At 33.8% G+C, this 27,623-nt stretch overlaps 2 protein-coding genes across 3 annotated transcripts; one reads left to right on the top strand and one right to left on the bottom strand.

Annotated features, from left to right (window-relative positions):
- Positions 1 to 274: 274 nt before the first annotated feature.
- Positions 275 to 9,048, bottom strand: LOC111714351 (dentin sialophosphoprotein). 2 transcript variants are annotated; one of them, XM_023489444.1, is made up of 9 exons: positions 8,158 to 9,048; positions 5,690 to 5,788; positions 5,349 to 5,408; positions 4,603 to 4,679; positions 3,981 to 4,046; positions 3,360 to 3,408; positions 1,470 to 1,584; positions 962 to 1,078; positions 275 to 772 (listed from the first exon to the last, which is right to left on the bottom strand). In XM_023489444.1, the coding sequence occupies exons 1-7, from the start codon at positions 8,560 to 8,562 to the stop codon at positions 1,579 to 1,581; spliced, it is 762 nt and encodes a 253-aa protein (XP_023345212.1). In that variant the 5' UTR covers positions 8,563 to 9,048; the 3' UTR covers positions 275 to 772; positions 962 to 1,078; positions 1,470 to 1,578. The 2 variants fall into 2 exon arrangements, with proteins under 2 accessions (XP_023345212.1, XP_023345218.1); XM_023489450.1 differs by having other exon boundaries at positions 3,981 to 4,043.
- An 8,842-nt stretch (positions 9,049 to 17,890) lies between these two features.
- LOC111714461 (tubulin beta chain) lies at positions 17,891 to 26,888 on the top strand. The gene is made up of 7 exons (XM_023489570.1): positions 17,891 to 17,997; positions 18,683 to 18,795; positions 18,901 to 19,158; positions 24,447 to 24,757; positions 24,839 to 24,924; positions 25,226 to 25,440; positions 25,977 to 26,888. The coding sequence occupies exons 2-7, from the start codon at positions 18,684 to 18,686 to the stop codon at positions 26,375 to 26,377; spliced, it is 1,383 nt and encodes a 460-aa protein (XP_023345338.1). The 5' UTR covers positions 17,891 to 17,997; position 18,683; the 3' UTR covers positions 26,378 to 26,888.
- Positions 26,889 to 27,623: the final 735 nt, after the last annotated feature.

Raw genomic sequence — 27,623 nt, 5'->3', positions numbered from 1 at the left:
ATCCGATGTACAATTCTGTAACCTGAAACTCTTTTCAGGGCAAAACTTATTGAATTATTCTCAACACAAATTGTGAAAAAATGTTAATTTTCAACTTTAGTTCTATGTAAACGTGAATTTTATGGATTTATGCAGCATGGAGACAAAGAAGTAAATTGAGAGAAACCATTGGCCGAATTTAAAGAATTTGAGCCGCGGCTCAAATAAGATTGGTTCCACTTAATATTGTATTCAATGTTTAAAGTTTTAAGCTGGTTCTCAAATTAACCGGTTTTTGGCGGATTTGAGACGCGGCTCAAATTAATTAAATTCGGACTCATTTCTTTAAAAACGGGATGAACGTTATCATCCTCACTGATAATACAAAAAAAGAACTAAAAGGTATCTAAAAGGTCCAATTAAAGAAGCAAAATTGTATCAGATACATTTTAACTTTGTCGACACCAAGTAGTCTAGTTCATCATGTTCAAAGAATTCATCCTCGGATTGGTTCCATTTAGTTTCCGATCCGGGTTCTAAAGGGATAAAACTGTATGCGGAAGATCCGGTGAAAGAGGACCGGATTTCGGCTGTAGATTTGCAAATTCCGGCTGATATCTGATGCATTCCTAAGACAGGCTGATGAATTTTAGATGAAAGCTGATTAAGCACTTCAGGGGGCTGATCAGTAGCGAAAGAGGACTGATAAACTCTATTAGTTAACTGATGGACTGTTGTTTTTGATGTATTTCCTCTAGAGTTAGGTTTAGTGCTCTGAAGTGACGGCATTCTTCTAAAAATACAGATCATAAAGAAACTAAAAACTTGTCTCACAAGGTAATGTTCTCATTCCTTTACCATTAATATTTGAGACGTGGACTGTTTGCAGAGACATATATGGGGAGGGGGGGGGGGAGAACCCCAGACCTCCCCTAGAAAGCCTCCCCTAGAAATCCCCCCCTGAATTTTATACACCGTGTACCTGGTCTTGAAGTTGAGCTTGAAGATGAGGAGAATGATGAAGGATAATGAGACGAGGACGAAGTAACAGGACAGGACGAATGCGAATATATCAGGCCAACTCCAGAACTCTGGATCTCTACAAATGATTACGATTTTTAGTTGTTTTTCATTTTTTTATTTTTAATTAGGCCCATTGACAATAGGCTCTTGGGAAATAGTCCCCTTATAAAATAGTAGCATGAAAAAAGTTATTTGAAAAATAGTTCCATTGTCTAATAGGAAAGTTCTCGATGCGCTTCAATGTAAGTAAAAAGTCTCCAGCATCGTCAGATAGAATTTGAATATGAAGTCACTCATTATAAAGGTGAGAGTGACGTCATATGCGGATTCTATCTGTCTAGGCTAAGGAGACGACATTTTCCGTACATTGGATCACATCGAGAGAAGGCAACCTTATTATACAACCTTGCTTGGGAAATGTTCTCCGCTTCGGATTTAGTATTTTTGGATATTGAAATTAATCCAACCTTTTATCATTGAGCCAGGGATGAACTCTTTGCTCTTGTTCCTTGAGTTGTCCACTTCTAACGATTGGTTCAAAAACCTTCCGATAGTTCTTCACAACCCAGCTCTCCCTCATTCCTGGATAAACAAAACATTCCAGGATATAGAAAACATTCCTGGATAAACAAAATATTCCTGGATAAACAAAACATTCCTGGATAAACAAAACATTTCTAAATAAACCAAATTTTCCTGGATAAACAAAATATTCCAGGATATACAAAACATTCCATGATAAACAAAACATTCCTGGATATACAAAACATTACTGGATAAACAAAACATTCCTGGATAAACAAAACATTCCTGGATATACAAAACGTTCCTGGGTATACAAAACTTTCCAGGAAATAAAAAACATTCCTGGAAAAACAGAACAATCCAGGATAAACAAATATTCCCGGATATTCAAAATATTCCTAGCGAAATAGAACAATTCTGGATATAAAAAACATTCCTGGATATACAAAACATTCTTGAATAGGCTCAGTAACATTTTGCCTAGTACAAGTTCGCCTAGTACACTTTCGCCTAGTACATGTTCGCCTACTAACTTTTTGCCTAGATAACATTTTGCCTAGATACCATTTTGCCTAAACACAGTTTGCCTAGACAACATTTCGCCTAGATAACATTTTGCCTAGACAACTTTAGAAGGTAAATTTCGCCTAGATAAATTCACTAAAATTTATAAAGTTCCTCTTTTTTCTCAAGAAATTCAATAAAAAGCAAAAAAATGTATTATAATAATGTTTACAAATTTTTTCTTAAAGGGCACTAGCTGTTTGAACAGCGCCAATTATAAACTTTCTGACTACCAGGTCCATTGGAGACATATGAGAAATGTTGATTATCAATTTTGGCTGGTCTGCCTCGTTTGGTTTTCCCAGCCTGAATTAAGGACGTCATGTCGACATCAATGTCAGTAGAAAACTGAATGATTTAAACTACAAAAAAAAATTTTGAAATTTTTACAGTAAAAATTGCGTATTTTTTGGTTCCAAAAGCTGGTTAATTTTAAGAATGTTAATCTAGGCGAAAATTACTCTCTAATGTTATCTAGGCAAAATTTTATCTAGGCAAAATGTTATCTAGGCGAAATGTTGTCTATAAGGCAAAATGTTATCTAGGCAAAATGTTATCTAGGCGAAATGTTGTCTAGGCAAAATGTTATCTAGGCAAAATGTTATCTAGGCAAAATGTTATCTAGGCGAACTTGAACTAGGCGAAAGTGTACTAGGCGAACTTGTACTAGGCGAACTTGTACTAGGCAAAATGTTACTGAGCCCTTGAATATACAAAACATTCCTGGATATACAAAAAATTCCTGGATATACAAAACTTAAACATTCCTGGATAAACAAAACATTCCTAGATAAACAAAACATTCCTGGATAAACAAAACATTCCTGGATAAACAAAACATTCCTGGATAAACAAAACATTCCTGGATAAACAAAACACTCTTGGATAAACAAAACATTTCTGGATAAACAAAACATTCTTGGATAAACAAAACATTCCTGGATAAACAAAACATTCCAGGATAAACTAAACATCCTTGTATATACAAAATGTTTCGGGATAAACAGAACATTCCTGGTTAAACAAAACATTTCTGGATAAACAAAACATTCCTGGATAAACAAAACATTCTTGGATATACAAAACGTTCCTGGATAAACAAAACATTCTTGGATATACAAAATTTTTGGGATAAACATAACATTCTAGGATAAGCAAACCATTTCAGAATAAATAAAATATTTCTGGATAAATATAATATTTCTGGATGTACAAAACATTCCTGAACTATTTTCATGGAAAAACATTAAATATGTTCAGAATATTACCGTCGATGATATCAATTTCACAGAACTATCCCGACTTCTAGCTTTTCTCCTGAAATAAATTTCTTTATTAAAGTCTAAATACTTTATCCTACTCCTACCTGATACAAACCATAATATACTTTATCCTACTCCTACCTGATACAAACCATAATATACTTTATCCTACTCCTACCTGATACAAACCATAATATACTTTATCCTACTCCATACCTGATACAAACCATAATATACTATATCCTACTCCTACCTGATACAAACCATAATATACTTTATCCTACTCCATACCTGATACAAACCATAATATACTTTATCCTACTCCTACCTGATACAAACCATAATATACTTTATCCTACTCCATACCTGATACAAACCATAATATAATTTATCCTACACCTACCTGATACAAACCATAATATACTTTATCCTACTCCATACCTGATACAAACCATAATATACTTTATCCTACTCTATACCTGATACAAACCATAATATACTTTATCCTACTCCTACCTGATACAAACCATAATATACTTTATCCTACTCCTACCTGATACAAACCATAATATACTTTATCCTACTCCTACCTGATACAGACCATAATATACTTTATCCTACTCGTACCTGACGCCTGTATTTGATATTTCTGGAAAGTAGCAATGCAAAAGAGAGTTTCTTCTGAAGGATCTCCTCAAATAAATCAAATTTTAAATATTATTTAAGAATTTCGAAATCTTATTTTTTTAAATTGAAAACTATTTTGGAATATTATACTATTGTTTAAAAATTCTTATAATAAAACAATACATTTATATATATGTTTCCCCTGGCCGACCAAACGGCTGGACCAAATGGGCCGACATTTTTATTGTCGACACTCATGGGTAGCCGGGGATGACATTTTTTCCGAATTTTTTCCCCACGGGCAACGCCTGGCCCTTCAGTTAGTGTATAATATAAGACTTCTTGAATATTGTTTAAGAATCTAAAAAAATCATTTTATGTAATTTATCTCAATTGAAAGTGCTGGCGGTTGATTATTTGTGATTTAATCGCTATCTAATTTAGAATTTACTTTTACTTAAGGGTCAGAGGTGCGTGACACAATTTAGCTTATTAAGATAGATATTTTTCTTGTTTTGCATTATGTTTTCTTTCAGTGTTAAATGTTATTTAGACGCCATTAGAAAATTTGAGTTTGTGGCATAAGACTTATAATTCCTTTCTCCAGTATTATATTTCCAACCTGATCTGCTGTTGTTCTATCTCTGGAAAGTAACAGGAAACTTTCCGTTTCTCAAAATCCTTTCTAGCTTTCACATCCTGAAAGGAACTGTTTTTCTAATTTAAAGTCAACCATCATTTTAAGAGAACCTTAATCTGAGCTGAAAACTTTAGAATGGTGAATATCGAGATCAATTCTTGATCCTCTCTTTTTCTTAATCTCGAGACTAACCTAATCTTGTTACTTGTATCCTGAAAAGTGTATAAAATTCAACCAATCAGAGTCGCGTATATGAAGCCGATGAATTTGAAATTTTGCGCGCCATTTAAGTTTATATATATAGAAACGGGAGGGACTTTCTAAATTAAAAAACCGGTTTTTGATTTTTCTCTACTATATCCAAGAAAGAACGGTTTAAGAAGTAAATCAAAAGTGTGTCCATTGGATACTCAGATTAAGTAATCGGGATTAAGGATATCTCATTCTAAAGTTTTCAGCTCTGATCGCGTCAAAAGAAAATGTTTTTCTAGGTTGAAAATAATTATTTCCATTACAAAAATCCGAAATGTACATACATTTAGGAAGAAACGCAAATTAAAAATAAACAATTTAGAAGGAAAAAAAAAACATGAATATCTCATTCACTCTTGATCAAACAAAGCTGTTAAGGTACAGTTGTGAATCGGAAGTTCCACTTTATAAATGGAAGATCACATATTCATTGCGTTTGTTCACAACAATTACACTAATAAGGAAATAAAAAATACCTTGTCCGGAAAATAAACTGATATTTTACACTGGGCCTGAAAACTTTTTCGGCGTTTTTCCTAAAAAAAAAATGTTATTTCCGAGGTTTCAATCCTCAAGAAAATTGATGCTCTGCTATAAAATAATGATTAAGTTATTCAAGATTTATTAGAAAAGTTCTCTATACAGAGAACAATTGAAAGTTTTATGAATGTTTATAAAACATTTATAAGATCCTATTAAATTGATGTTTCTTGACCAATTCAAAGCGAAAAGTAAAGATCAAACTGTCTTCAGTCATGTTGGATTGATAAAACACCGCAATATGATTTCTGAGAGTGTATTGAAGAAAGAAAATAACCTCTGCTGCTAAATCAAGAACTTTAACAACAACTTGAAGTTTCTCCTTCTCTTCAATACTCAGTTCCTGAGCAGTCTCTCTACGTCCGGCCCGTAAGCTCTGAAAATAGTGAAATATACTTCTTTAGAATACCCCCTATTGAAAACTGTTTAATAACTAATTGGTCAAAATGTAAACTTTTCAAAAATACTTATAGGGAATAGGGGTGGGGGTTGCAAAATAAAAGATTGACTTTTCTCAAAAAAAAATAATAATAATTTTATTTTAGATTTAATAAATTCCTTCTGTCGCTACCATCCACTTAATCCACTCCACTTCATTCCTAGTCCACCCCCTCTTGCAAAACAACCTAATCCTTCCTTAGATTGACCGCCGCGGCCGTGGAGACCCCCCCCCCCAGCCCCCATTTGCCATGGTCTATTTCCTGTAACGCAAACGATCAAAACTTCTTCAAGTTAAATCCATAAAATTTAAAAGTATCAATGTCAGTAGAAAACTGAATGATTTAAACTACAAAAAAAAATTTTGAAATTTTTACAGTAAAAATTGCGTATTTTTTGGTTCCAAAAGCTGGTTAATTTTAAGAATGTTAATCTAGGCGAAAATTACTCTCTAATGTTATCTAGTGATCAAAACTTCTTCAAGTTAAATCCATAAAATTTAAAAGTCACCCTCTCCCCCAGCTCCCCAGTACAGGCTAAGGATTTCTTTAGAAAATAATTAACCCCTCCCAACCCCTATTAAGAACTGTTTATAAGTCACCCCCAGCTCAACAGTGGGTAAGGATTTCTTAGAAAATAATTAACCCCTCCCACACCCCCTATTGAAAATTGTTTAAAAGTCACCCCCTACCCCCCCAGCTCCCCAGTATAGGGTAAATATTTCTTAGAAAATAATTAACCTCTCCCAACCCCTATTAAGAACTGTTTATAAGTCACCCCCACCTCCCCAGTCAAGGGTAAGGTTTCTTAAAGAAAATAATTATCCCCCCCCCCCACACTCCCTATTGAAAACTATTTAAAAGTCAACCGCTCCCTGCAGTATAGGGTAAGGATTTCTTAGAAAATAATTAACCCCTCCCGCCCCCTATTGAAAACTGTTTAAAAGTCCCCCCCTCCCCCAGATCCCCAGCATAGGGTGAGGATTTTTTTCCTCTGAACTAGAGAAATTTTTGGTTGAAAATATTTGAAACGGGGAAAATTTCCCGTTTAATTTCCAATATTTCGTTTTTCCCCTAAAATCTTTTAAATTAAAATAATACTAAAACCTCTGTCTGAAAATATGAAAATTGGTCCCAAAACCTTTAAAACAGATATAGAATTTTCTGGAATTGATTTTTCAATAATATATTCATGGATTAGAATTAATAAAAGGTTAAAGTATAGCGATCATGCATTTAAGTGGCTTCCTATTCTGTTTTTATCCTGACAGAAACCAACTTAAACAAAAACTTTCCATCTTGTACACTATGTACATTTTTTTAATATCAATTCTGGAAATTTTGCTGATTATTCTGCAGCAATTGAATTATGCAAAAAAGAACTGAGAGTCCAGGGGGGTAAATAAGGATTTTCTAGAGGGGGGGGGGAAATTTTAACCTTTTTTACCCCCCCCCCCCCTAACTTCAATAATAAAAAATTCAATCATACATAGACCTTCCCTGAGGTCACGTGAAGTCCCATAAAAATTTGGGCCCGATCGGTTCAGCCGTTATGACGTTTATTGGATACAAACAAACAGACAAGCAAAGTATATATTCATCATAGAGAAGATTAAGGACATGAAAGAGGAGTGGATGAAAAGGTTTTTTGGTAGGTTCTACATCAAAAACTACTGTGCCTATTATAATTCACATTTAAGGGCTTTATACTAAATATTTGTATACTTGCACATTGCACAGAGACTGCTTATTGGAGCTAGCTAGTGTTTCTCATGAAATTTGTCCTTAGTCAAAATCCAATCACCCGGCGTAAATATAAAACTGATAAGTGAGAGCGTTTTTTATTCTGTAAAAAACTAGATTTATTTCAATCATTGTGCATATATATATATAAGTATATATGTAAATTTCACCATATATTAAAAGTGAAATATCTTACTTTTTAAAACCTAATTCTTAAAAATCTTGATCTTTCAANTGAGATAGTACGATACTGCATTAAAAACTCGATTCTTGGGTATTTATCTATGTTACTTTGTTAAAGTTGATTGAGTAATATTATCTGCGCGAATATACATTCCCGTTGAAAACTAAGCTTTGCTTGGAGATCTTAACAACATTTTAATCCAAGCTAAGAACATTCTCCAGGTTCAAATTAATTCCTTAATTTGTGGCAAATCGGTCCAAGCGCAGAGGTCATGAGTCATAATCGTCCATATACAAACAAACAAAGATTTCTACTGTAAAAAGATAGACAGAATGCCAAACATATTTAAAATGAATGATAAAGAGAAGGTTAAAAATTTACCCAAATAGATGGTCTGCTTGTGGATTTAGGTGCTGGGAGACTGTTGCTGTTGTAATATTCACTGCTTACACTGTTGTTTTTACTGGAACAACTGCCTTTTCGAGCACAACTTCTGCTGCTATTATAGCCTTCATCGGTTTTATTGTTTTTGCCAACAGTGTTTTCAGTGCTACCATCACTGCTTATTAAACGATTACTAGCATTATTTCTGTCAGAGCTTTTACTTTCATTGATACAACTACTGCGTGAGTTTTGACCACTGCTAAAACTGCTGTTACTGCTGTTGGTATCAGTGCTTAAGCTGTTAAAATTCCTGCCATAAGTAATTCTGCTGCTCCTACGACAGCTCTGAATACTATTATCACTTGTATTTATACTTTTTAAACTACTCCATGAGGAGGGCATTCTTCTTTTCTCTCATCCTTTCTAGAATCCTAGAACAGAATTTAAAGAATTTACGGGGTCTTTGATCTGCCCACTACCGGTTTTTAATTTTGAATCGGTGGTTCAAAGAATTAAGTCTTTGTCAAAAACTCTGATTTTATAATTCCAATATTTTGTACTAAACAACATCAGGTTTGGAAGTTATAGAGATTCGAAAATTTCAGTTTGTGGCAAACACTCAATTCTTTTGAATCGACAGAAGGAAGTTCAGCGAGGAAGCTAAAATTAGATAAATTCTGTCACTGGTTCAGCTGTATCCGGCAGGCAACTGGTCAAAACTCCAGGCAGAGAAGCCAATAAAGTGTAATATTCTTATATATTTATTGAAATTACGATTCTCTTTTAACCTCTCCATTTCTGTTTTAAAATCTTGTATTCAGAATTTAGATTTAAGAAATCTAGGAATAAAGATTAATTTTGGCTTCTTTTTTAATTTTCTTAATCTTATTCATGGAAGCCATGGCTCTAATACAGTGATAACCAGAAAACTTTGAAATAGGATGACAACTTTATAGGAATACTAAAATGTATTTTATTTTGTTTAAAGTATAAATAGTTTTACTTGATACTTATTAAATCACTTTATTTAAATTAAATGGGTCAGTTTAGACTTTACAATTGCTATGTTCAATGCTCATTGGACTGTACCGTAGGAAATTAAGGAAATAGAAAAGTGATGGAAGGAAAAAGCTGTTTTTCTCTAAACTTGAAAAAAAACGGAAAATGGGACTTGTAAAACTGTGGAATAGGTAGAAGACTATTAAATAAAAAACTTGATGGTTCAGGAGATAAACTCCAAGGTTTGGATGATAAACCCAATAATTCAGGTGATATAATCCAAGGTTCAGAATATAAATTCCATGGTTTAGATGATAAACCCAACAATTCAGGTGATATACTCCAAGGTTCAGGAGATAAACTCCAAGGTTTGGATGATAAACCCAACAATTCAGGTGATATACTCCAAGGTTCAGGAGATAAACTCCAAGATTTAGATGATAAACCCAACAATTCAGGTGATATACTCCAAGGTTCAGGATATAAACTCCAAGGTTTAGATGATAAACCCAACAATTCAGGTGATATACTCCAAGATCTAGATGATAAAGTTCTAGGTGAAAATGAAATTTTCCATGGCTAGGATGTTAAAGTCAAAGTTTCAAGCGATAAAGTCCAAGGTTTAGCTGATAAACTCCATAGTTCAGGTAATAAACTCCATGGCTTAGGTGAATCAGGTGTTCTCTGAATGTGTCTTGATGTAGTTTATTACCTGGATCATGTAGTCAATCTTGTAAACCTAGAAGTTTACCATCTGAACCCAGAAGTTTATCATCTGAACCTAGAAGTTTATCATCTGAACCTAGAAGTTTATCATTTGAACCTAGATGTTTTTCATCTAAACCTTGAAATTTATCATCTAAGCCACAGATCTAAATTCAACTCATCAAGTTCTTTCATTTTCTGGAAGGTTGGGCCGGATAAATCATCCTGGATATCTGGAGAAACTAAAGATTTTTTTCTGATCATATAACATCAGACATTTCTGAGATATTACTGTTAACAATTCTGCATTGAAAAAGAGATACAAATTTAATTAGTTTCATCATTTGTTTCATAAAATACTGAGAATGTGTGGATAAATTGTTTTTTCTTCTTTTAATCTAAACTTGTGTTAGATTAGAAAACTGTCATTCGAAGTCGTTCAAGATGAAATATCAAAATTTATGACAAAACGACAAAAATAATAAGGGTTGTACTTTTATATGCTTCTCCCAAAATAGTCGTGTGCGATCATATTGAACTTTCAAGTATCTGTAAATTCAGGACTGAAACCTGAATTTCTCCAAATCTAAGTGGATTTTCTCCGGATTCCCTCGTTCCCGGATTTTGATTTTTATAATTTGAACTCAGGTTGACCCCCTCTTTATCGTTGAATTAATTTAATCTTTGAGCACAAACTTCATGTTTTGAACGAGTTAAGTCTCATTCTGTGTTTTACTTGTGCGGATAAAAACTAAAGGAGCTACGAGGTCACTAAGTCGTATCAGTAAAGTCGCTTACGGGAATTGAGTTTTTGTCACAAGCTCACATTTTTTAATCCCTATGTCTTTGAAAACCGATGTGGCCTTGACCTTTAAGATATTTGAAACTATGAATTATGTTAGATAAAAAGATTTGAAATATTGAAATATCTCGAATGCAGTGACAGTGAAGATTCTTTATAATTCTAATCTATTATTGTCATTTCTGTTTACTTGTAAATATTTGATTAGCGTAAATTATTAATGATAACACTGAATTGTTTTGTAAAAGTATTTCTAAGGGACCATAATACCCAGTAAATAGCCTTGACTATTATCGTGATTTCAATTCAATCAAACCCAACATTCTTTATTCAAAAACGCCTTTTATTTCATGATTTTATTGATTTATCTCAGCTTGTCTTTTCTCTGTGTTTTTCATAAATCAACGGTGCATATATCTTCATCCGTGCGCGAGCTGTGCGCGTGTAATGGCGGAGATGTGATCAGATGACATCAGCGTACAGTGACTCATCCATCTATCCATAATTTTCAACTCTAAAATATGTATCGGTGTATATACATAATTATACAATTCAATACACATTTAAGGATTCACTCAACTTAAAAAAAACAAATTCTGTTGAACATTATTTTTTGCTTCAGGCTAAAATTTACATTTTTGTTGTGTTTAATGAAACATGGTGAACATACTTTAATTTTTAATTCCTTATATCGTTGAAACATGATGTAGCAGATATTTGATCAACTATGGTCCTTGCAAGATCAATTAGTTGTAACATGAAATATCGAAGGTTTAAAATCTCAGGTTGCAAGAATATAGTGATTATAAAATCAAAGATTGTGTCAATTAATCAGTTTTTACAATAGAAAAAGAAGTGATATGAAAATGCAGTATTACATATTTACATTTTTAAAACGAGAAATTCGTAAATATTTCACTGTAAATTAAATTAAAAAAACAATTACATATGTAAAATGTGGAGTAAAATGGATATTATGCCATATTATCGTGATTGTCTGTCTCTTCTTGTGCTAGAAAAAAAAACAGCATAGACTACAAATCAAGCTTTATTAATATGTGTGGATATGGATAATATTAAACATAAACATTAAAATGGAATGATGACAACAAATCATGATAAATTAGGGAACAAGGAAATTGAATTTCTAAATCTTTTTATGTTTGCAACCTGATGGCATGTAAACCTTTGATATTTCAAACTTAGATTTGATCTAACAGAATTCATAGTTTGAAATATATCTAAGGTCTACAACATTGGGTTACACAGATATAGGGATTATATATGTGGCCAACACTTAATTTATGTGTATTCTTTGTAAAGGACATCTTTTAAAGAAATACCAAAAAGAGCCATCAAAATATTTTGTAAAAAGCAAAGGTTTTTTTCCGTTTAGAAAAACTTACACCCTCTGACTTCTACCCTGACACTCCCTTTGCACTGGTAGTGTTACTTTTTCTCCGGATCAGATAAGGACTGAATGAGTTAGGATTAGAGCAATTAAATCTGTATAAGGATATCATTGCACAGTGGATCAAAATATTAAGGATATCATTGCACGGTGGATCAAAATATGTAGATAGCAATAAGTTTGACTCACAAAACCCAATGACTTGAATATTAGGTAAAGAGAGTATAGAGCACAGTGCATCTTTGGGTGGATACGTAGAGAAGCATTTAGACAAATGCCCCCCCCCCCTGGGGCTCTTGGTGCAAACTGCAGTGCACCTCCCCCCCCCCTGGGGCTCTTGGTGCAAGCTGCAGTGCTCCTCCTGGAAAATACAGAAGGAAAACAATCTTAACATTTTAGCGTTCCAAAGGAGATAAGTTCTTACCATAACTTTAATTTTTCATCTCAAATTCTTTTCTATCCAATGTAGTATGTTGCAAACATACAGGGAGTAGAATATTTGGGTTAATTAAACATTTTTCAAGTTACATATTGTGCAGGGGGGAAAATATATGTACTTGTAAAACATTGTCAAAAATACGATTTATTAAATTTTGATATTTCAAACTTTTTAATTCTAAGGTAAAAAGTTAAATTGCAATATAATTAAAGTAGGACTTCATTTCACCTCCAAACTTTGACAAATAAAAATTAAAGGGGAGCGTTAAAAATTTTGGATCATTTAAAGCATTTAAAGTTTAGAGGTACATTTACAATGATTTCCATTGATTTATATAATGCATATCATGTGTTCGACGCCAAAAGAATAATTTTAAAAGCTTGTATATTTTTGTCCAAATTGTATATTTTTGTCCAAATTGACTGTATAAAATTTAGGGTTTCCAATCGGAATTCCGTTCCGCGGAATTGCGCGCAACTGTTCTAAAATTGTTCGGAATTGCGAGGAGTTTACAAGGCTCGCAATTGCGCGCAAGTAAAATCCACTTGCGTTGGAAACCCTTATAAAATTGGAATTAAGTGAATAAATGACAATCTAGTTTTTAATCTCAAAAAAGTTAAGGGAGAGCTAATATAATATTTAAAAACCAAGAAAAAGACAAAAACTAGATTTTTTAAAATAATCATTTAAAGTTTTGATACCCAATTAAAGAGTGTCTCGCATTCATTAAGACTTATTTGTCATTCATCAATCATGAACAAGTCCAGCTTTCGTGAGAAATAAAAGGTGGTATAGGCTTACGGCGAAAAATAATCGCTTTTGATCGCTACTAATCTTACTTCTATACTGTTGTGTCTATAAGGATAAAATTGTTAAAATAAATTCGAAATATAAGGAAGACGATTGTACCGACTCAAATGCCTCTGTTGATTCTCTAGATGTGTGTGTACACAGGATCCTTTTCCGCAATGAAGCAAGCACACCACACATGTCAAATCCCCGTCCATCCCAGCTCCCGGTATTCAGTCAGCTATAAACACTCAAGACATTCACAACTCCATCTCAACCCTGGCTCCTTCATGATGATGATGCAGATACTCACCGCAACGCACCTGTTGATCTGCCCCACCAACATGAAGCTCTACATCACCCCCCATGACTCCTTCAGGCTGATGATGCAGGTCCTGAACTAACAGCAGGCGTGCTTATACCTCTGATCTCCCCATTAACTTCTTGAGAAGCTTACTTAGGAAACTTGTGCACGGCTCTGACCGAAGTTTCCGCTATCTCGAGTTGCATTGCCTTAGTTCCACTGATAAGCCCTGTCGTCCCAGTTCCCAGATCTGCTTCACCAACTTGAAGCTCTACAACACTTCCATGAAGTGCCATCTAATATCCATCATTAATTCCTTTGTTAATTTCTAAATCAACCAATTTTAACTCCGCCTTAAATGCAAATATTTCAAAACACTCGTTTTTTTAAATAAATGTTAGAAATATCCATTTTAGATCTCTTTATTTTATTATACTGACTTTTAAAGTCAACAAAAATGGTTAAAAAACGTAAAATAATTTAATTCCAAATAAAGCATTCAGATATTACAAACAATAGTCATCGATAATTTTTTCGACGCATTCGCGAACACTTCTTGTAAGTCTTATTCATCAAAATATATGAATATTATTCATTTTCAAAATATAGTTAATATAATAACCAAGAACCTATAAAAAGACAAAGACAATTTCTTTTTCATTTAAAGTTTTGAAAATGTGTATGGCATAAACCGGAAGTTTTGAAAATGTGTATCGCATAAACTGGAAGTTTTGAAAATGTGTATCGCATAAACTGGAAGTTTTGAAAATGTGTATCGCATAAACTGGAAGTTTTGACAATGTGTATCGCATAAACTGGAAGTTTTGACAATGTGTATCGCATAAACTGGAAGTTTTGACAATGTGTATCGCATAAACCGCAAGTTTTGAAAATGTGTATGGCATAAACTGGAAGTTTTGAAAATGTGTATCGCATAAACTGGAAGTTTTGAAATTGTGTATTGTATAGCAACCGGGAGTGTGCATTTTAGTTTTGGCAAGTGAAGACTATAGTCTGCAGATTTAACCAATAAAGATTAAAGATACAATAATTAAATCTAGGATATAAATTGTCATAATAAGCTGGACCATAGCTGGACTGTGTGGCCTGCGCACAGAAATAAACTCTTGTGTACTCCCTTCAGAAGAACATATCACCACTAATACGTTGCATTAATAGTTAAAGGATTCAGTCCTAACTTTTCTACAGGCTGTCACAATAAACATGGGAAACTCTTTTTCTTAGAGACATAAATTCCAACAAAAACTCTGTTACTAAGAGACCTAAATTCCAACAGAAACTATTTTTCTTAGAGACATAAATTCCAACAGAAACTCTGTTTCTAAGAGACCTAAATTCCAACAGAAACTATTTTTCTTAGAGACATAAATTCCAACAAAAACTCCTAAGAGACCTAAATTCCAACAGAAACTATTTTTCTTAGAGACATAAATTCCAACAGAAACTTGTCTCTAAGAGACATAAATTCCAACAAAATCTATGACATAAATTCCAACAGAAACTCTGTTTCTAAGAGGCATAAATTCCAACAGAAACTCTGTTTCTATAAGAGACATAAATTCCAACAGAAACTCTGTTTCTAAGAGACATAAACTTAAGTTTGAATGCACGTGATGGTCAGACAAGTGCATTCAAATCTTTCATTGCAAAAACTTTCTAATCATCAGGACAGAAATACATTGTTCAACTCCTAGATTGGTTTACAGTCAGACCCATAAAACTGTGGAATGTGAAGACGACTATTAAATGCAAGTTGTGAATAAACTCTATAAGTGTACACAGACCAATTTCAATTTATTCGTTGATTTTTAAACTGCTGGTGGATTTATTTGCTTTAATACAACATCAACAAAAAATTCAATGTCGTCTTTCTACTTTACAGTTTTGTGGGCCTCACTGTATTATGCATGCTATTCATCATTCATCAACCTATGCTTCATTCATTAAGGTGTATTTGTCATTCATCAATCCAGCTTTAAGTCTTAATTATTAAAATATATGGATATCATTCCTTAACTCTTATTCATTAAATTAAACAGAATTCAACTCACTTTTTAATATAAGATTGTTGCTCAGATAACTGTGTGAAAGGTGTTGAATAGAATCAGTCCTTATATACTCATCAATCCATTAAACCATAAGCATTAAACAATATTCATTAAACCATATATTTGCCATTCATTATCATGCAACCTTTCTATCTAAATATAGATCGTAATTTATAAGTTTTAGTTTTCCTTTAATTTGTATTATTTTGAGCTCAATCTAAATAATTTAAAAATTTCTCTGCGCTTATCATTTTAAGATAAAAATAGATAAAAAAGTGACAAGTAAAAGTAAAGAAAAAAAACTTTGATGTTGATCTCTTCAAAAATTTTCTTTCAATGTTTTTCAATTTTTTTCTAAATTCAATTTTCAGAAAGAATTTTTTCATGATATGAATTGTATTCGATCAGGGGCGGATACAAGGGGGGGGCGGCAGGACCTTTGCACCCCCCTGAGATTCAGATTAGCTTCTCAATAGCACTTAAGGGAAAGAAAACCTAGTGAAAAAAAGAAAAAAATATCTATCTTACAAACAAATTTCGCCAGTGGCGCGTCTTTTGGTTTCTAAATCTGTATTTTTTTGTTCCGAAATAAATCTAGCACCCCCCTCACTTAAATCCTGTATCCGCCCCTGTATTCAATTGTTTATTTTTTGAAGAAATTTTCCTTTCGCTGGCGCCTCTTGACAAACTCTAGTTTATCAAGGTAAGTTTTGACTAAAAGAGAAACATATTTAATATGCTTGTATTCTCATGGTGTAAACGACGACGTATAAACATAAACATATTAAGTATAAACATTATACAATCATATTCGTACATATGTAAATACATGCATAACATTTAAACACCGTATATCAAATATCCATATTGTTCTTATTTTTGTGTCTGGTAAAACCTTATAAATTCAAGATCCTGACCCGTATAGGGAAAACTTGAGACATATGTTTCTACAATTTTTTAACCCAAATATTCCAAAAAGCTTGGCGTGGGTTTCTTGTGGTAAAATCTGGGTATGGATACAAAGCCTAAACCCACACAGGTGTGTTACAGGTCAGGTGGAAGGATTACTCTTTCAAGGTGTCCGGTTCTACACTGCAGGACGGTTCAAGTTTCTCCGTGTACCTCGATAACCACACAGGAGACAGCCCATTGTTTCTGCCCACATTAGGACTACAAATATCAATAGCTCTCATCTCTGGGTGTAGGAGTTGTCTAGGAGAGTTCTCCCCCCCCCCACCATCTCCATAGGACCTGGTAACCAAGAGTATTGCATTTAAATGGCCAGATGTGCTGACATATTTTGAGTCACGTGATACTCCTGACTCATACCAGTACTGGTTGCTTATATTCCTTGCACCCACTCGGCCCTGGGATTTAAAGTTCTGCCAGTTCAAATCTCCGGCATAAAAATTAGGCCTAAAGGAAAATAGGAAAATCATAGGGATTTTATGAATAATTTTGAGACTATAGGGAAAAAATATGTTTTAAAAAAGTAAAGAAAAATTAAACCAATAAAAATTATTATGATAAAGAGAAAAATCAAGAAAATATAAAAGAAAAGTAAACCAATGAAAATTATGAGAATATTGGCAAAAAATATGATCAAGAAAGTAGAAGATAAACCAATGAAAATTTTGAGAAACAAAAAATCCTGCAAAATATTTTAAAGAGACAAAAACTAAAATGATTGACATCTGATGTTTTGCGGATAAAAGAAATATGAAATATGAGAACGATTATTCAATTTATGATTAGTTCTCCAGTTTTTCCCTCAGAACAATTAGTCAGCTCATGCTTGTGTATCAAATCATAACTTAAAACTTGAACATTGTAAATTTCTTTAAATACTATAACAAGTCCTATTGTTCTTTGTTCTTTTGCGTATATACAAGTGGTAAGATTAAGAATCCTTAAAATTAAATTGAATTGTTTATTTTGAAATTTGCATGCTTTGAGAAAAAGATTATTTTTATGGTGTGATTTTTCGAAATAATAATAAGATTTGTGGTTTTGAGGCGAGTTTTTTGTCAACAAAAAACGATTAAAAGAAATTATTGAAAAAGTATCTACTTGAAAATTATTGAAAGATTTACTTAAACACTTTTCTAATTAAACAAATTATTATTATAAATTACTAAAAACGATTTTAATGTATCGCTAAAATGAGTATATTTAAGTTGCGCTAGTATACTGGCAGAGCACAGATATGCTCCTATAGTGTGAGTTGGATCGGGGATACTTGGTCTCCTCTCCTCCCGTCAAAATCTCCACTCTAAACCCAACCGTTCCACAGAGAACACATACACAACCCTTTATCAGGTTAGCAGTTCTCTGGGTACACCTGGAGAACTTATATTATTAATTTTCTCTGATCTCTTTACTTTTCTATCATGTCATTATAAACCTTAGATTTTTATGAAAAAATTAAACAATTGAATATTTATAATCGACGTTATTAACAAATGTTATTGTTTAAATGGAAAGTATTACGATGATTTCTGCAATTATTCTAAAAATTCAAATCCTCCAAATCAGAAATCAAAAAAAGTTAATTTTTCCTAACAAAATAGAAGGGGAAAACAGCAGGGGAAAATTTAAAAAAAAATTTAATTTCTCATTTTTAAAAATCAATAAATAAAATTTTCTTTAAACACACTTTTACTTCAATGTAGGGGTTTTTTTAATGACTTGGTCAACAAAACAAAAATATTATTAGTTAATTATTTATTAAAGTTTTGTCTCTTTTTGTCGAGATAAAATCGAGATTTTAGGGTAAAGATTATAAAACTGCTGCATTTTTATAGGAGCATGAAGTTTTCTGATTAAACAGTTGAATGCGGTATTCATGCGTCAACCATGAAATTGGCATTCACGGAAAATTGCAAATCCAACTTGTGCAGATTCAATCTGTAAATGTTTACTAAGAAGGACGTTTGATTTAATAAAATTAAATCCTTTTAAGTTTATGCTCCGAGTATTTATATTACTCAAAACCTGTTTTCAGAATGAGAGAAATCGTCCACCTGCAAGCCGGCCAGTGCGGCAACCAGATCGGAGCCAAGTTTTGGGAAATCATCTCCGACGAGCATGGAATTGACCCTACCGGAGCTTATGTCGGTAAGGTCATCTTTAAATCATAAAAATAAAACCACCTTCAAATTATTAAAATACAATAAAAAGTTGAATCCATTTTTTGAAATCTGAATTTTGTTTTGATTTCAGGAACCTCAGACCTTCAGCTGGAAAGGATCGAGGTTTATTACAACGAGGCCCAAGGACTGTCCCCCGAGGCTAAAGCACGTGGAGAAAAATTGGTTTCCGGAGGAAAATTTGTGCCGCGTAGTATTCTCGTTGATCTTGAGCCAGGAACCATGGACAGTGTACGAAGTGGACCTTATGGAGGAATCTTTAGACCTGACAACTTCGTGTTCGGACAGAGTGGAGCGGGAAACAACTGGGCCAAGGGTCATTACACAGAAGGTAGGTTTCTTTAAATGGCCATAAGATTTTTTTGTGCTCTACTTGTAAATTATTATGTTTGGTTTCAACAGAACCCTATACGCCTTTATCTGATCAATAATGTGGAAGTAACCTTAATTAAAAAAACTAAGAGAAGAACATTGATATCTCTTTCATTCTTGATCAGGCGAAAGTTAAAAGTCAATGTTGTGAATCTGTCCTCAATAAAAGCAGAGTCACTACGCGCTCCCTTCAATCTTAAAACCAACTCAACTAAAGACAGAGTTTCTCCCAATTTTAAAATAAATTGACAGATTTTAGAAATGTATCTTGTAGAATCAAATCTTAACCAAACACTAGCTAAAAGTTCTTCTTAAAATGGAAACTTTCGGTTTACTCACAGAAATTAGAAATATTTATGTGTTTTTTTCTGTGTCTTTTCGATAGCAGGTTCTTGGTTTTGAATATAGGTGGCCTCCTTTTTTCTGAAACTAAACATTAGGCTAAATTGATGATTATAGATTCTTCACCTTCTGTGCACTTGCAACGTTCTTTGAATACTAAGTTGGGTTGGTTTAGATTTTATCCTGAATATTTATTGTTCAATCGGACAGTTGAAACTTCTCAATAAGGAAACGTGGACCATGCAGGCAAAAACTGGAAAATAAATTGATCCTGGAATCTGTTTTAGGCAATAATTTCAGTATAATAGGTGGGGTTCAATCTTAGAATCCATTTTCTTAATCTCACCCTCCCTTAAACCTTATCATGGCGGTTCAACCTTCCAACCCTGTTTTTATTAACTAATATTTGAATATAAACAATAAGAATGAAAAATACCACTTTCCTCTAATCTTTGCAACCTGACGGTCAAACCTTTGATTTTAAAACGTTGGTGAATTCCTATTTGAAAATTTTAAAGATCTACGGTTAATAATCGAATTGAATAACTAAAGCTTGTTATCTAAATTCATAAACCCCAAGATATTGATCCCCTCCTTAAACTTTCAAATTTACAAATTATGTTTATTTTGATGTTTGAAACTCAAAGATTTAAATCTATTTAGTGCTTAGTGTCAAATCACCTTTAAATCCAACCATGAATTCCATTTGAAGTCACATAGAAACACGCATATATAGAGAAACATAGACGCGGGCATACATACAGAAACAAGGACGCGCGCATATATACAGAAACATAGACGTGCGCATATATACAGAAAAATAGATGTAGATCCCACAATTTCTGGAAAATTGGTATTGTCTTTTTTTATCTCCTTAGAGTTTCATTTTCATCAGATTTTCAGTTTTTATTTTCTTCTTTACTTTGATTACTTACACTTTTTAAAATTTCATTTTCAGACAACTTTTCTTTTTCTTAAAACTTGAATAGTTTGATACCATTTCCCTAGCCACCACCCTTCTCCGATTACTTAGACAAATAAACAGAAACCGTTTAGCCTAATCTGGAAAAACCCATTAGTACATTTTAACAAATTCATTGGAGAGATTCATTTTGTCGATTGTTTAAAACTCCTGGAGGCATTTTGTTCGTTTCAAATTGCTCATGTTCTTGTACAAATCTGTGTACATAAATTCAGGCATTTTAAGTACATTGTCTAGTCTGTACACCAGGTACAGTAGTATATGTCTAGGTTTATTATGGTACACTGGTCTTGGTATATTATGTACACTGGTCTAAGTATATTATGTACACTGGTCTAGGTATATTATGTACACTGGTCTAGGTATCTTATGTACACTAGTCTAGGTATATTATGTACACTGGTATAAGTATATTATATACACTGGTCTAGGTATATTATGTACACTGGTCTAGGTATATTATGTACACTGGTCTAGGTATATTATGTACACTGGTCTAGGTGTACATATTATGTACACTGGTCTAGGTATATTATGTACACTGGTCTAGATATATTATGTACACTGGTCTAGGTATATTATGTACACTGGTCTAGGCATATTATGTACACTGGTCTAGGTATACTATGTGCACTGGTCTAGGTATATTATGTACACTGCTCTAGGTATATTATGTACAGTGGTCTAGGTATATTATGTACACCTGGTTGTCCTTGAGGTGTTAGTATCTCTGAATAGAAGATGTGAGGTGTGACTCATTGCATTCCTAGCTATACCAGGTTTATGGTTAGAGGGGTGCTTGAGGAGCTGGAGGGATATCATGTTTAGAGTTTAAGGGGTGCTTGAGGAGCTGGAGGGATATCATGTTTAGAGTTTGAGGGGTGCTGGAGGAGCTGGAAGGATATCATGTTTAGAGTTTGAGGGGTGCTGGAGGAGCTGGAAGGATATCATGTTTGTTATTGAAAGAGTGAATACCACTTAAAGGGGGAGGGGGAGGATATCTGAATGTCTGTAGTTGAAGGGGGGAATATAATATTTAGGGTTGTAGGAGGGATATCATGATTGTGGTTAAAGGGGGGATGATACCAAGTTTAGTATTGAAGAGGGGAGGGGGGGATACCATGTTTAGTATTAAAGGGGGGAGGATACCATTTTGAGTATTGAAGGGGTGAGGGTGATACCATGTTTAGTAATGAAGGGTGGGAGGGTATGTTCAGGGTTAAAGAAAGAATTTATCTTTTTCTTCGCATTATATATCATACCTATTTTAGATCCTGCAGCTAATACTTTTATGACGTGATTAATCTTGTTTTTTTAAACACAAAATGTTCTTTATTTAATTTATATACATTTCGATCCAACCCCTTCCTGTTTATGGTTGTAAAGGTGTGACCTAGAACTGGTTCTGGTCATTTAAAGATTAGATCAATACATTTATAAATAATGTATGATTTAATTTATTGTTTTTGAAACCACAACCATTTATTTATCATTTCAATTTTGTAACACCTAGCTACCAGTTTCAATTAGACATCAAATTTTTATGATTTTGAAAACTTTTTCTTATTTTCACTTGTAGTTGCTCTTCTTACTGCATGAAAGCATATTGGAATTATCAGAAATAAACGCTTTCAAACCTAAGGCCACGACAATCAGGGTACTGAGTGAATCGAGCATTGTCATTTTTGCATGAGGCTAGGGTCACTTGAAATTACGCTTACAGTCCCTTTAATTCTTTCTATCTATATCTTTTCCCTTACTCTTTTCATTGTAAATTCCTTTTTCCCTTAATCCTTTTCTAACTTCTCATTAATCCTTTTCTAACTTCTCATTAATCCTTTTCTAACTTCTCATTAATCCTTTTCTAACTTCTCATTAATCCTTTACTAACTTCTCATTAATCCTTTTCCAACATTCTCATTTATCCTTTTCTAACTTCTCATTAATTCTTTTCCAACATTCTCATTAATTCTTTTCTAACTTCTCATTAATCCTTTTCTAACTTCTCATTAATCCTTTTCTAAATTCTCATTAATCCTTTTCTAACTTCTCATTAATCCTTTTCTAAATTCTCATTAATCCTTTTCTTACTTCTCTTTAATCCTTTTCAAACTTCTCATTAATCCTTTTCTTACTTCTCATTAATCCTTCTCTTCTGTTAATCCATCATCACTAGAGTTCATGTTTTCCTATTTCCTCCCTAAATATATCCTATTACCCACCCTTCTTATTAGCAGAATTCGTCTCACCCTCCCACACTGATATTACCCTACCAAAAATACGCCCAACCTTCTACTCCTTGTCTCCACCTTCAAGCAAACATTCCCTCTCTCCCTTTCCAGGCCCTACCCTAACAATTGTGTAAGAATTTTTTCGTTCGAAATGAGCTTAACCTTAAATCATAAACTAAATTTTGTTTTTTCTTATTATTCAGTTTCTCCCCTCATTCTTATTCTGTGTTCTACCCTTTCCATATTCGTAGCCCCGCCTTAATCTTATACCTCAATTCTCTCCTTTTAAATCCTCAAATTTGGAAACTGCTATTTTTTATAGATTTTGACACGAATCAGTCCTTACAACCATATTTGTCGTTTCCTTGTCTCCTTCTAATCTCTGCTAAGTGGTTTAAGCCTTATCTTCATCCAACCTTAGGCCAGACCTTTAAACCAATATAAAGATGTGTGAGTACGCCCACCTGTGGATACGCCCACCTGAGCGGCGAGGAGCAATATAATTGGGTTGATGAGGGAAGGGTATTGCTCCGCCTACGCTGCATGGCAGTAAAGTTTGGGAGGGTTGTGTTCGCTGCATATCATCAATCCTAATCAGGGGGAAAAAATTGGAACTCACAAAAATTCCAAATTTGAAGTTTGTATTTGCATGGAATGAATGACATTTGAATCAATGCATAAGTTCAAATTTTTTATTAAACTTTGCAAAATTCATTTCATAAAATATGCAAATATATGTTAAAAACATTTAGGCATTTAAAACCAGGTCATTTTATTTGCAAACCCCAATTCAAGTAAATAATAAAGAATAAAAAATATCTCACTTGTCATGGAATTTGACAACCCTGAAATGGGTTGGCGTATGAAGATGTCGGGAGTTAATTATTTTAAACTTATGATCTCATACTACAAGATACTACATCAGGCCTTATATGGATATCATGATTATAAAACTAATTCAGGACAGAACCCGTCATGTTCAGGAGTATTGGGTTACATCAAAATATGTTCATTGTTCAGGGTAGAACCCAAGAATCAGTGATCGATCCTAGAATCTCCTGCACAACAAATATTCGGAGCTTGGGGGATAAAAGTTGAATAATTTTCCTCCTCCGCCATTTTGAATTATTGACGCCATCTTGCCGTGTAAACATTCTGCATTATTTCTCGCACAAGGTTTCATCTGAGAAGTTATCCTTGAGGGTTAAACCTGAACTCACTTCTACTTCACTTTCATCTTTAATCTCAGAAACTAGGATCTGCGCTGGTTTTTACAACCTTGGCGTTCGCTGCAAATTTTGCAGTAACTGATTGCCAAACATAATTTTTCATGACAATGTTCATATGTTTACAAATAGTGCACTTGGTATTTGCATATTAACAGAAACAAATCTCAAATAGATTTGAATTTAAAGCAAAGCATAATGCTAGGTTTGTTGGATTCCTCTGTATATGCCCTGACCTGTAGCTTGCTAAGCCTGGGTGGATCTCTAATTGTGAGATGTTATCTTTAGAACATTGAATTCATATTCATTCATGAAGCGGTTTATAGTGGTACTCAAAGTGTATACGCTCTGTTATTGCAGTTTTTCTAGTTGTATACACAATGTAATTCCTGAGCTTAACCTTGTTCTGTTTCCGCTTAAAACTACAGTTTTTATTAACCCTTGAGCTAACAACCTGTTATTCCAGGAGCTGAGCTGGTGGACTCCGTCCTGGACGTGGTGAGGAAGGAGGCCGAGGGATGTGATTGTCTCCAGGGTTTCCAGCTCACACACTCCCTAGGAGGTGGAACTGGATCAGGACTAGGAACACTTCTTATCTCCAAGATCAGAGAAGAGTACCCGGACAGGATTATGAACACCTACTCCGTAGTTCCTTCTCCTAAGGTTTCCGATACCGTTGTTGAACCCTACAATGCAACCTTGTCTGTTCATCAACTGGTGGAGAATACAGATGAAACATATTGTATTGATAACGAAGCTTTATACGATATCTGCTTCTTAATAATAATAATAATAATAATAATAATAATAATAATGATAATAATAATAAAATAATAATAATAATAATAATAATAATAAAGGACCCTGAAGCTGGCTACCCCCACCTATGGAGATCTGAATCATCTTGTTTCTCTAACTATGTCCGGTGTCACCACATGTCTCAGGTGACGAATAAATTTACTTTCTAGTAGATAAATCAGACTTAAACCTTTATCCAACCAATTTATAAGAGTAAATAATTCTCACAATTTCCTCCATTTTTCTGTTGCAAGAAATTCGCAAGTCACTTTTAAAGAGAAAACATAAATCACAATTAAAAATAACCAATCTTTCAAAGAGAAATCATGGAGAACTCTTTCATTCTTTCCATCAGACAAAAGTTTGAAGCGTACTGTTGAGATCAGACATGCCACTCTAAAAATGGAGGCTCACGTTAAAAATTCTCTAGCCTATATTTGTGTTCAGGTTCCCCGGTCAATTGAACGCTGATCTGAGGAAGCTGGCGGTCAACATGGTTCCCTTCCCTCGTCTTCACTTCTTTATGCCCGGGTTTGCCCCCCTCACTGCCCGAGGATCCCAGCAGTATAGACCTCTCAGTGTTCCTGAGCTCACACAGCAGATGTTCGACGCAAAGAACATGATGGCTGCTTGTGATCCTAGGCATGGAAGATATCTTACAGGTCAGCTTTTAATTTTATGATTCTAAACTTGCTTTGGGATTCACTCAGATGCCTCAAGGTTAACAGACAGATTTGATTTAATCTGTCTTAGAAATTGTCAATGAACCCCCATCAGCTTTAATAATTATAATCGGAACCTAAGTGAAGTGTTATTATTATTCGCATTGAAGTTTGATTTAGAAATACTTTTTTTTGGATCAGAGATAAGATTGATTTGAATAGGATGAGGAAAACTGAGAGAGTTTGTATAATTTCAAATTCAAATGCCAGATGTAGGTCCTTATACGGATTCTTCCATGTCATTTTCATGGAATTTTGAAATTAGAACATGATATTTATTCTCAATATCATTTCCAATCAATCAAGTTCAATCATTGCAGAGATATTCAAATTCAATTCTCTCTCCCGACAGAATTCTCACCTTATAATCTTCAGTCTAGAGAATCAAGATCTTTGGATAATTTTCAATGTCTGACCTCTTGACATTTTCATCATTTTCATCTCAGACCTTTCATATCTAACGTACATTTATTTAGTTGCTGCCGTGTTCCGTGGTCGTATGTCCATGAAGGAGGTCGATGAGCAGATGTTGAATGTCCAGAACAAGAACAGCAGCTACTTCGTCGAATGGATCCCGAACAACGTTAAGACCGCAGTTTGTGATATCCCACCCAGAGGACTCAAGATGGCCTCAACCTTCGTTGGTAACTCCACCGCTATCCAGGAGATCTTCAAGAGGATCTCCGAGCAGTTCACCGCTATGTTCAGGAGGAAGGCTTTCCTCCATTGGTACACCGGGGAGGGTATGGACGAGATGGAGTTTACCGAAGCTGAGTCCAACATGAACGACCTGGTGTCCGAGTACCAACAGTATCAGGAGGCTACTGCTGATATCGAGGAGGAATTTGACGACGAGGCTGAACACGACATGGAGTAGACGATACGAGTACAATAACATGTACCTAGAGTTTATGTACATATTCACTCATGTACTGCAAACAGCAACATTTTTTGGTTGGTTGTGTATGCTTGCATACACGATTTTAACCATGTTGTTCTTGTACGCTGTATGCAGTACATTTGTTGATGTACAATAAACTTTTTATGTACACAAGGAACTTTGATGTTTCCGTACACCTTGAGACACTAAGCTCCTAAATCAACTTGATAGCACGGAGCATGTCCGTTCTGTCTAGTTGAGACAAATTTGCACCCGGAGCACAGATGTTTAAAACCCAATCTTGCTCCGGTATCTAGAATTTAAGGATCAAACCTGGGCTTCTCATAACCTAATGATAAGTGTGTTTACTAATATGTGATATTAACCCCCGTAATAAAAAGATCGACATCAATAAAAAGACAATATGTGTATCAATTATGTAATTAAGATGAGTAATAATCTAGTTAATGACTCAAAACTGGATCAAATAAATAAAATATTGGCTCTACTTGCTTTTATTTAATCAAGTTTGTCCATACCTAAAAAGATGTAGAAAATGTGTTTTTAAAAAATATTATTCTGTGATATCATAGTTACCCGAGTTATGATGAATTTTATTCAGATTTCGACAATCTAGGTATTATTAATTAAATTTAAATCTAAGCCAAAACACGAACTGAAAACACAAGAAGGTCAGACCACATTTCGGAAATGCTAGAACTAGGGGAATCTTATAATTATTGTTTTAAGGCTTTTATAGGCTGACGAGCGACTGCCGAAAATTATTTGAAAAATAATCTTTAAGTCGTCTTTTAATTGTCATGTTTTGTGGGACACTGCTTAGTGCATAATAATGTTTAAATCATCAACAAAATGTGAATATATATTTACAGTATGGGTTTAGATATGTCTAAGAAGGCATAAATACATAAAAAAGTTTTCAAGTTTTGATCAATTATTCACCGCAAACTTGACATTTCGTCTAAAGGGATATTAAAACTTTAGCAATATCAAAACCCTACCAATCAAAATTTTTTTAAAATGTGACCGAAACATTGATTTTCTCATCACTTTATCCTTGCAACCTAATATGTCATAGACCTTAGATTTTTCAAACTATGAATTCTGTTAGATCAAATAGTCGAAGATTGAAATATCAAAGGTTTATACCATCAGGTTGCAAAGATATTGTGATTAGAAAAGTTGAGTTTGTGGCAAAGACTAAATTCCTTTGCGACATTGA

Source organism: Eurytemora carolleeae, unplaced genomic scaffold (genome assembly GCF_000591075.1).
Source record: "Eurytemora carolleeae unplaced genomic scaffold, Eaff_2.0 scaffold165, whole genome shotgun sequence".
Classification (NCBI taxonomy): Eukaryota; Metazoa; Arthropoda; class Copepoda; order Calanoida; family Temoridae; genus Eurytemora; species Eurytemora carolleeae.
Note: the sequence above shows the minus strand (reverse complement) of the source record. Positions and strands in the feature narration are given on the sequence as shown.

Coding starts and splice junctions, on each gene's coding strand:
- LOC111714351 (XM_023489444.1), bottom strand. CDS start 8,562: ATGCCCTCCTCATGGAGTAGTTTAAAAAGTATAAATACAAGTGATAAT. Junction 4,680..5,348: donor CAGTTTATTTTCCGGACAAG/GTATTTTTTATT, acceptor AGTTCCTTTCAG/GATGTGAAAGCTAGAAAGGA. Junction 3,409..3,980: donor ATATCAAATACAGGCGTCAG/GTACGAGTAGGA, acceptor AATTTATTTCAG/GAGAAAAGCTAGAAGTCGGG.
- LOC111714461 (XM_023489570.1), top strand. CDS start 18,684: ATGAGAGAAATCGTCCACCTGCAAGCCGGCCAGTGCGGCAACCAGATC. Junction 18,796..18,900: donor CCCTACCGGAGCTTATGTCG/GTAAGGTCATCT, acceptor TTTTGATTTCAG/GAACCTCAGACCTTCAGCTG. Junction 24,925..25,225: donor GGTGTCACCACATGTCTCAG/GTGACGAATAAA, acceptor ATTTGTGTTCAG/GTTCCCCGGTCAATTGAACG.